This window comes from Dendrobium catenatum, unplaced genomic scaffold, assembly GCF_001605985.2.
Source record: "Dendrobium catenatum unplaced genomic scaffold, ASM160598v2 fragScaff_scaffold_133, whole genome shotgun sequence".
NCBI classification, from domain to species: Eukaryota; Viridiplantae; Streptophyta; class Magnoliopsida; order Asparagales; family Orchidaceae; genus Dendrobium; species Dendrobium catenatum.
In genome coordinates this window covers 1,491,052-1,502,290 of record NW_021318595.1, presented here as the reverse complement: position 1 = coordinate 1,502,290, position 11,239 = coordinate 1,491,052, and the positions used below count along the sequence as shown (strand labels likewise).

Below are 11,239 nucleotides of genomic sequence, written 5' to 3'. Positions count from 1 at the left end.
GTAGGGCCCAGATCGGTCAAGCCAGACAAAGATCTTGGCATTCCGTGGGATACACGGTCAAAGTGGAGTGTGGTATAACGAGATATCAGCCGTTGATTGTGAGATCAACAGCTGACATTTCGTACACCTAGGCTAGACTACAAAAATGCCCTAAAAATTGTATTTCAACATGTTCTATCGATCGGATACACCAAAACACATGAAATTTTAAATACAACTTAAGGTTGTGAACATAAACCATGGGGATACATTCATATGGCTTAAAATATGCTCAATGAGAAATTAATTAATCCTAAATATTGTGACCTAGAGCTAATGGTTTAAGGAGATTTTATCATTGGATCTTCAATATCTTTATACGGTTGAGCTTGTAGACTATTCTCGTATAAAACTTTAGAAGAAATCCACATCCAAAAGTGTCTAGATCCACTGCTAGGAGGTTGGGACATAATAGTTGGTTTGTCCGCCGGAAAGATCGCCACCGATGACATGCAACCACTTGGATTTGATAGTTAGAAGTTGGAGGAAGGACTTAGGAGTTAGAACGAAACAAGCTTAAGGTTTGGGAGGCTGGAAAAAGTGAGAGAGTGTAAGGATTTAAATGCCTCTCCAAAATGGGATTTTACCTTATTCATGTGATCTAGATGCAAAGGGACAGACCTGATCGATTAGGACCCTCCCTAGATCAATGATAAGTGTCATAAACCATTGGAAGGCTGACCCAAAGGCTAGAGTGGCCTTGCTCCCATTGGATGGCTTTGGGACAAGTGGGGGCGACCACTGCCCTTTTAGGATAAACTAGGCCCTAAGCTCAATTTGGGGAGCTTAAGGAGAGCTTTAGGGCTTGAATAGAATGTCTGGGCAGCTAGGACAAGAGGTGGTGGGATATGATTAGGGAGTTGACCATCTAGAATGGTTTTAAGCATGGGTTGACCCCTTTGACCAGTCAACCAGTCAAGGGAGGCTGAGGTGGCAGGGAAAGAATATGAGAAGCAAGTTGGGTGAACCCCAAGCCCAAAGCCAATGCTTTTTAGGGTTAAAAGGGAGGGTTGACCACTTCAAAGAGGGAATCAAATGCCTTGTTGACTTACATTGACCAGTCAACAAGGTTAAGGTTGATGATGTGGCACTTGGAGGGTGTAGGGAGCTATTTTGGATAACTTACGATTAAGGCAAATATGAGTGGAAGCATATGAAATAGAAGTTTGACCAAGGATTGAGAGTTGACTTGGTCAACTCAACTTGGGTTTGGTTAACCAAATACTAAGTCATGCTCGGGTTATGATTAGGAGTTGATTTGAAGGGGTGATGTGGGTTGGAGAGATCAAATAGGTTAGGTTAACATATTTAAACCCCTTAAGGGTTAATGGGTCAACCTAGGTTGACTTGGTCAATTAGGTTGACCCAAAACTTGATTTTGGATCCAATGGATTTGTTTGAATATTTGGAGTTTAATGGGTGTGGTCTCAGGGTCAAGGAAGGTCATTTGGGTCAAATGACCTATTTAGGCCTTTAATAGGTCATTGGGTAAACCTAGGTTGACTTAGTCAACTAAGTTGACCTAAGGGCTATGTTTAGGATCATAAAATTTTAAATGAGATTTTGAAAGTGTTGGGAGTGGTCCTAAGGCATGGGAAGATCATTTCAGTCAAAATAACTATTTTGATCCTTAAGGGGCTTTTGGGTCAACCTAGGTTGACCTGGTCAACCAGGTTGATCCAGGGTCTAGGATTGAGTCTACTAGATCCCAAGTGATATTTGAAATTGATTGAAAAAGGTTTTAAAGGTTGATGAGGTTAAATCATATTAAATTTTTATCAAAAGTCCAAAAAATCCCTTAAAGGGCATTCTAGTCATTTTGACCTCTGGTAAATTTTGGGTCAAAGTGAGTCTAGAAAAAATGTAGAGTAATATTTGACATATCAATATCAAAGGCCTGGATGTGATCAAAGGGTTTGGAGGGGGCTCCAAGGTCAAATTTCATTGGGTGATAGGTCGAGTGGCATAGGATGTAAATATCTAAAGGTTTTGTAGCCTTTGAAAATGGATTTAGTTTCTTAGGTTAGAAACATCAGATTTTGCTCAAACTTGGAGGGCTAACCCTAGAGACATGTCTTATCATTATACATTTGATAGACTCTGAATTAGAGGTCAGTTGACTGGATTTTGAAGTGTTTGAAAAAATATTGAGAAAAAGTTCTCAAGACCTAAGCCCTCAGCCTTGGATTTTTGGTCTGGATTGATCTAAGATCTAAATTGATCATAAGGTGTAGAGTCTAGGAAAGGTCACAGTGACCTCATACAAAAGTGAGGTTAACAATATTAAGGAAAGAAGAATACATAAATCATCTTGATAGAGTTTGTTACTATCTTCAGAGACTTATTTGTACCTTCATCAGACCGATAATAAGAGAAAAGGACAGTGATGCAGTATGAGTCATATTTTACTACATTGGAAAAGTATGCATCTTTGTTGGTCAGTACTATTGATGAAAAGTGCTATAGATTTCTAAGAGGATTGAAAGATGAATTGAGACATCCACTTGTACGCTAAATATTCAGGAGTTATCAAAGCTTATTAAAAGAGCGGTACTAGTGGAGAATGACATAGCTATTCCTCTATTTGGACTGGATATGAGCACAAAAATATCAAGATATGTCATAACTAGGATGTAGAGTAGTGAAAAGAGAGGTAGATTTTTTTCTAACATAAGAGGATATACATCTGAGTCCAATTTGGATGTACTGGAGTGTGCCCAATGTGGTAAGAGGCATAGTGAATTGTGTTTTTTTATGACTGGATAGTTCTTTAGATATGGGTAGTGAGGACACTGGATAGATGAGTATCCATTAAAGTGATAGAGGACAAGATACGGATTCAGAGGAGAGCAAGCCAGACAAGGTTATATATAGAGAACCATGGGATCTATAAAATATAGTGAATGGTCTATGAGGAAGACAGATAAAATAAGGGTTGCTGAAAGTCAAAGATGACCTACACAATCTGCTACACCAATATTATCACATGTACAACTTAGAGTATATATTTTGATCCAGCCAGAGGATAATAATGTACTTGGAGGACCACTGGTGAAATTTTTAATCTATGAATTGATTGATTAATAATTTGCATAGTATATTACGCTTGAATGATATGTGAGAGTATGATTATTTTGAATGGACTCATGATTGATTAGATGCATTACTTTAGATATTTTGAAAGGATTTCAATTGATTTATTAGTTTTTATATTGGTTTTGAACCGTATTGATTTATTAGATGCATTATTTTAGATTTTTAGATATTGTTTCATAACTTTTTAAGCCTTAAAAGAATTTATATGAATTTATACTGAAAACTAAATTAAATTACATAGTTATATAATATCATATTTCTATTTTAAACTAAAATATCCCAAAGCACTAAACACATATATTAAAACCTTTTTTAATCACTTCAATTCACATAATAGAGAACCATAAAAGAAGTTTGGTGAGAATTATAAGGAGAAAGAAAATAGAAGTGAGGATTTGAAGATTGTGAAGTAATTTTTATTACTCGATCCTGTTAGGATAGTTGCTCGTCTCACTTTAAGAAATCATTAACATATTTCTTATTTCAATAATTTTATGGTTCGAGTATTTTTCAGATCAAATTTGTATTTCCGTTATCGAAAAATAAGATATTTTTGTATTGGAAAAACTTTCACCGCATAACTTTTTGTATGTGATAGATGTCGTTAATATGAATATTTTGACAACAATATATTAAAATTTCAAATGTTAAATTGAAAGTTATGATTTTTTGAAGTAAATGCATAGTTGATAAATTTGATAGATTTTCTTGTATTTATATAATTTTATATTTCATACATGATATTAAATTATATTGTATAGAAAAAGATAAAATTTATATGTAAGCAATAAAGATTGGTTGTTAACACTATAATAAATACGAGTTAGCTCTTAAAATATAATACTCTGCATCGGAGGGTGAGTCAATGAACTTTTCTTTTAAATAAAATGTTAATGGTGTAATCCTAATTATAGTATGTAACCGACTAACCAAATTACTTCGACGGATAGAGAGTGATGACTCTTAAGTGATTATTAAAAGTCACATATGAAAATAAATGATTAATATAATAAATGAAAGAAAAGATAAGATTGACAGATTGATAATGATGACATATAACAGATGTATTAAAGAAAATACTACATTAAAACTACATGTCATACATTACTTTTCATAATTATACTCTTGATAGTACATTAAGTTAATTGATAGTATATTAAATAGATTGACAAATTGATACCTCATACTGATATTAATATTGATACAATATAGCATAGCATACTGGCATGATTCATTATGTGATAATACTCTTTACCGTATGTCTTATAGTTTGATAGATCTCTTTTGATTTCACTGATCATATTGATTTTATTATTAATTTATGTGATTTTTTATTGCACATATTAAGTGATGGTTAATATTTATTATAATTGAATATATATATATAGATTCTTTTGTCTTGTACGTATTGAAAGTAATGATAGAGTTTTAATTTTCTGCTGAGCTATTTAGCTCATTATACGTGATTTAAATGATTTGAGGTTAGGAAATGGATTAGGATTGTGAGTAGTGATACTTATAAAGATCGCCAAGTTCTTCTTTAAATTTTGTTATGAATTTTCTTTTATTCTTTTGTATTTAAGAGCTTGTGATAGATTCGTGATTGTACTAACTTCTTAGCTATTGTATATTGATTTTTTGAGAATGAATATAGTGCAATATTTTAATATATGTTATTTATTTTTATTGGTATACTTATTTATTATTCAGAAACTCTAGTTGATTAATTAAAAAGCTAAAATAGATAATTCTTCTAAATTTGATTTTGGACGTTATATTTGCGGTCTAAATCATAAACCCAAAATATCATTATTCAACACATTTCCAACTAGGAACTTGTTAAAATCATTGGCCAACCACCTGCATCTTCAAACCGTGAATATACAACAATCAAATAATGATCAAGTAATCCTAAAGCAATGATCGTACAATGTTAAAAATATTTTTTAACCATCTTTAATTATGATTCTAAGAAAATTTTTAGCCATAATTAAGCTATGCATGATTCAAACTATGATCGAGCAATCTCTGAATAATGATCATAGTATGATATATCAATCTTCTTTCATGATTCTTATAATATTCCAATTACCTTTGATTGATAATCAAAAAGTGATTTAGCCATCTTTAAACTACGATCAAAGATATTTGAATATGGTTCAAAATTATTTGAATCACGAAAAAAAAAAATTCAAACATGGTTCAAAGATTGTTTGATTTTTGTTTAAAGATTGTTAGATCGTAGTTCGATTATGATCTTAACAGGAATTTTTCAAATTGCTCAACTATCAAAGTTTTATTTTACTTATTTTAGTTATTTTGCAATACATATAGATGTCTATTCAAGTCATATCAAATGAAAGGCATTATAATACAATGTTTGGCTTATATATAAAGTTGGGGTGCGATGGATTTGTTAGACAGTTTGAGGATATTGACCTCATTTTTATGGCCTATAAAACCCTTTTGGTTATTTTTGTTGAAATGCAGTTATCTGGGGCCATGATTTATCAACTATTGTTGATGGACTTTTATGAGGAGGAGAATTATGGACTTTATTATTTTCAGTAATAGAGAGCTCTGATATGTCAATGCCGCATTCGGCATTTTTGAGTTTGCCTTTATCATTGGGTTACACTTTGGAGATTCTCCAACTAAGGAATTCTAGAAGATGTAGTAGTAGTAGGTTCCATGAAAACTATATGGATGGGGATGATCAATTTAAAAATATAGACTGAGAGAAAACTTTCATAGAGTGCACTGAGCGAAATGATGTGTGGAAGCTTGGGTTATATTCTTTGTAGATGTATGTACATCATTTTTGTAATACATATAGGGTAGGTTGGCATGTGAGAAAGCAATGAGATTGGCAAGTACTTCCCAACTTTGCTTCAACAGTCAAGGTTATTTGATAATATATATATATAAATCTCCTGCAAATTTCGTTGTGCATGAAGGAGAGCCATTATAGATGAAGTCCTCTGATCCATTTTAAGGTAATCCATTTAAAAATTTAGAAATTTTAGATAATTTAAGTAGTTCTTATACATATGTTGATTTCTTTACATCTTATGTATAGTGACGACTATGAATTGTATGCAATCACAGACAATTCTTCAAGGATTATTTATATATAAATTTATTTTAGAATAATATAGATCCATATGTCGATATAATTTTTTGCATGCATTAGTTCTCTTATTAATCCAATTTATATTTTTCTAAAATTGCATCTGTTGTGTTATGGTTGTTGTTATAGCTATTGAATTGCATAAATGGATTACAGTCTATGCTATATCTTTTAAAATAAGCTCTATTGTGTTATATCACTTTGTAATCTGCAATTGTAATTGTACTCCTCACTTATATATCAACCTTGTAAGTTGATGTGTTATAATTCATGTTCAAATCATATTTGAACCACAATCGAACCCTAAACCCTACACTCTAAACCTTAATGTATGAACCTTGTAAGCTATTGTGTTGTAATCCATGTTCAAATCATATGTGAACCACAATCAAATGCTATTCAAATCATAACTGAACAACTCTCAAACCATAATTGAATAATCTGTAAATGATGATCGAAGCATAATTCTTGAATCATAATAAAATAATCTTTGAACCATAATCGAATAATATTCAAATCATATACAAACCTTACTAGAATATGGTTGGTTCAAACACAATTCAAAGGAAATTCGAACAAATATTGAACATTGGTTAAACCTTATTGCAAAATGTATTGAGCTTATTTGAATCAATTTTGCTCACAATAGTTGGAGTGTACTTTGCATAAAATTTTCAAGCAAACATCCCTAAAAAACAAGCATCAATAAAAAAAAAAACAAGGCATCGGACTTTTTTTTTTTTTTCACTATTATGAGACAAAACTAAAATTTTCATTTACAGGCCTTCTTAAAGCTAGCTCCTCTCACTTTCTTGTATCCATCTCTTGGTTAATAAATCCAAGGATTCGTTGCGGACCCTTTCACGACGAGTTGGAGGATAGAGAAGTGGAGAAGATGTCTAAGCATACATAAATATCGAAGATTCGATCCCACCAATGATAAGGTGGAGACACAGATGTGTCCAATTTCTTAGGCTTGCACTAGAAATTTCACATCACTACCTATGTTGATGAGCATTTTTTCGCATGCTTTTTTTATATATCTATAAATATAGCTTTTACAGTGATTAATCAATGGAGCCGTAGACAGTTGTAAACATAAAGAAAAGCTACAAAAAAGAATAATCTTAGTGACAAGCATTACACTCTGCATATGATTAAGATCACACTGCACTAAGTTTGATTGACTTCACAAATAAAATCAATGAAGATGTCTTTGAGGTTGATCTTGTGCCTGTTTTATAAATAATTAAACAGCCCAATTATAAACAATTTTATATAATGATAATGAATTCAGAAAAAAGAACAAAATTCCCTTCTTGCTCTTAGTGATTTCATGGCTGCTCGCTAGTCTTTCCAACCATCTTTGTTAAATCTCCGTGAGGCTAAGCCCTTCAGTGATGGATTTGAAATAGTCTTTGAGGGTGTCATTGGGGCTTCTTCTTCATCCCATGCATTTCCCCAGCTGTTATCCCAGTTATCATCACCATCATTAGTTTCTTTCTTTCCTCCAGTTGAAACTGGTAATCCCACCTCTAACTTGTGGTATTTGGGGCCAGCTTTTCGTAGTAGCAAAGGATGAAACCTAATACATAACCAGGCAACACCTATGACCACAGCTAAAGCAAGGAAGATGCACACAAGAGCAAAGCCTGTAGATGTGCTGAGGAATCTAGACATGCTCAATGTTTCACTCTTGCTTATGGAATTGGGGATTATGTTCCTAAAGTCCAGGCTACAATTATCCCCTCCTGCTTGCAAAATTAGCATCGAGTCTTTTGTACTGTCCTCATTTACATAAACTTTCACCTGAACAAAATCATTTGTGTTTTTGGTATATAAATATGGACTAGACCAAGATAAACTAAAAGGGATTTGTTTTTATCCTTAAAATAAATTCAACTTTTTATTTTAATGATTCTCTCTTCAATAGGCCAAGAACAACATATAGTTCAAAACAGTTAAAATTCAATAATAACAAGCTTCGAATAAAAGAACTATAAATTTAAAAATAAAATAATGCTAACAATAGCTTGATTTACTAGTTTTGCAGAGGAAGTTTCCTTGTGACTCGCATATCAAATACCTGCATAGCGCCTTTAGGATTTATATGATTTGATCTAGGTTGTGAATCCTTAGTCCTAAACGCTTAGTCCTAAACGCTTTCTAAGCTGCATGCAACGCTAATTCAAAGTATAAAGTAAGACCAATTTATTTTTATACTACTAAAGTATTCAGACTTTATTTCTATGAGTTTCCTATTTGGCATGCTGACATCATCGTATTTGAACAACGGAAGAAATTCTACAGCTAACATGTTTCATATAAAAAAGCTGTAAGTTGGAAAATGATGCTAATATGAGAGCTTTGGCATTGTCTAGTTATTGCATTCTAATAAAGTTTCCATGCGACAGGTATAGTAGCAAGCCCGCATAAAGAGTTAGTGCTAGGAATTATACCATGTGGATTAGCTTGTGAATCCTTCTGCATTGTATTCTACCAGAAGTTGCAAGAAACAAGACAAAAAGCTTCTGTAATTGTTTAAAGAATTTAGGCACCAAATTAAATATTGAAACCGAAAACTTTTTCTTCTATGCTTCAGGCTCCAACAAGCATTATCCGTAAAAATATATTCAGAAAAAGAAAATATTGCTAAGAGTCTAAAAATTTTATAGATTAGTAGTTATTTCGTATAAAGTAGTTCCCGATTCAAAGAAAAGGCATAGTTTTGTTTCGACTAGTATAGTATAGTCCAGCCAGCGCAGAACGAACCATCATCAGCATTCTCTGTTCATTCATAATCATCCCTAAGTGTTAACCTAATATTGTTCAAATCCATTTCTATAACATCTAATCATTGTCTTTTTTTTAATTGATATATTAAAACAGCCTTTAAATCTCCATAATATTCTCTAAACATAAATTCTCTAAAGGCATTTGCCCATTTTAACTATATATCTTAATTCTAGAAATTATACACTGAATTCATACCCCAATTATTTTCCGAGGTTTTAAAAATAAGACCGACTATTCAACCGGGAACCAGTCGGACAACCAAATCCATCAAATGTGAAAACCGCAATCAAATGAAACCGCGCGTGACTGTAGCGGAACCACAGTTCGATTGCTCAACAGGCAGATAGGAATAGTTCGTATAGAACCGCATGGTTTTAAAATAATGAATTACGAGTCGTTGATTTCGAATCGAACGGTCATAATTATACAATTTATTTCTTAAATCCTAATTAGAAATTACTAAACCCTACTCGCTATTTATCTTCTCTCGTTCCCGTTCCCGTTCCCGACCCCGTCCCTAATCAAACATCCATTCGTGACCCACTGCCCGAGACGAAGACCTCGTCGGAGCTATTCGTATTCCCTGACATCTCCTCTAGCCTTAGTCAATACTCAGCCTCCTTCATAACCATATCTCATGCGACATAATCAAAATTATGAGATTTCCTCACCAGCAAGTAAACAAATATTTGTATCAATTGATTCAATTCATTAATCTTTTGAGTTTCGATTTTATTTCATCTATTTCAATGTTACTCAGTAGTTACTATTTTATGTTATCTTAATTTGTTAGTTTATGATTTTCTAGTTTAGGTTTTGCTTATATACATGAAAAATAACTTGATAAAAGTTATCTTAGCTTGTGTTAGAAGCTTATTTTGAATTTGTTTAGAACATAATGTTTGTCTTCATTTTGGGAAATCAATAGGAAGTATGAAGATGAAGAGCACATGTTAAGAAAAAAAAAACTAATTTTTATGTCAACACTTTATGTTACACCCATCAAAGGCAAAACATGATAAATATTTGATGAACTGAATATTTTTTTTTTTAATTGTGAGAATTTAATTGAAAATGCTAGACAAAATGACCATCCAACCCTCCATGAGGAATGTGGAAACAGTGCAAGCTAACACTTATGGACTTTGAAAGTACTCTCTGATTTTCATAATTGTATTATTGATGAGCATGAAAAGTTGAAAACTGTAAGTTGTCAGATCTTTTTGGCTGCTAAAATTTTATAATAAATGCATATATGTCTTGTCATTAATTACATGAAATTTTCTTTTAAAGACGGATATCTTAGTAAACCCCTCATAATAAGTTATTTGAATAAGCAACTTATTCAATGCTAGATAACATAAAAAAAAAAAGCTAGATAACTTTTGAGTCTTGTATATTATTGATTTTTCTTTTATTTTTATTGCATGTTTGGGCTTGAATAAACAACTATAATTGAAAGCATATGAGTTCAAATATATAGAGCTAAATCCTTGCTTATTGTTTATGTTTTATAAATTTTTAGTTCAGTTTTAATTTATCTTTGGATGTTAAATAGTAGAAAAAGTTCAAATCTATTTAATTTGAGTATAAAAATGCAAAAAAAATTTAATGGTTTTATTTAATTAATCCTATTATAATAGGAACACTCAGTATTTCAAGTGCAGCTTTCAATTATAGTGTTTGTGATACAGTAGATATTGTTTGGAATCATTTTACTGAAATTAGAGAACTTTATGGGAAGAAGTTGTTCAAATGTCTGCATTGTATAACAGCATACAATAGAGGATGAATAAATAGAATGAAATAATATTTAACAGGAGTTAAGGAAAATATAGCTTCCTGCAAAAAGATTTCAAACGATGTTCACTATCAAATGTAGAAAAATTTGAAGAAATTTTCAAAAAGAATATTAAATTTAGGACATTAACAATGTATGACATCCACAACTTTCTATTTATATATTGAATTTAAGACATTAAATGGGATGCAACAATTGAAAAACTATCTTGCTAAGTCATATATGCATGATGAATTGCTTCCTTAGATGCTAAGACACTTTTAATTGAAGGTTGAGAACCTCGTTTAATTCAAAGAGAAAAGAAAGTGTCGGCATCAGCAATCTTTTTTTTTCCTTTAACAAGCTTCGATATATGTGCTTCAAAAGATTGTGATTTA

At 32.0% G+C, this 11,239-nt stretch overlaps 1 protein-coding gene across 1 annotated transcript; it reads right to left on the bottom strand.

Annotated features, from left to right (window-relative positions):
- Window positions 1–7,355: 7,355 nt before the first annotated feature.
- LOC110096984 lies at window positions 7,356–8,102 on the bottom strand. Its single transcript, XM_020823162.2, has one exon. The coding sequence runs from the start codon at window positions 8,033–8,035 to the stop codon at window positions 7,613–7,615; it is 423 nt and encodes a 140-aa protein (XP_020678821.1). The 5' UTR covers window positions 8,036–8,102; the 3' UTR covers window positions 7,356–7,612.
- Between the last annotated feature and the right edge of the window lie 3,137 nt (window positions 8,103–11,239).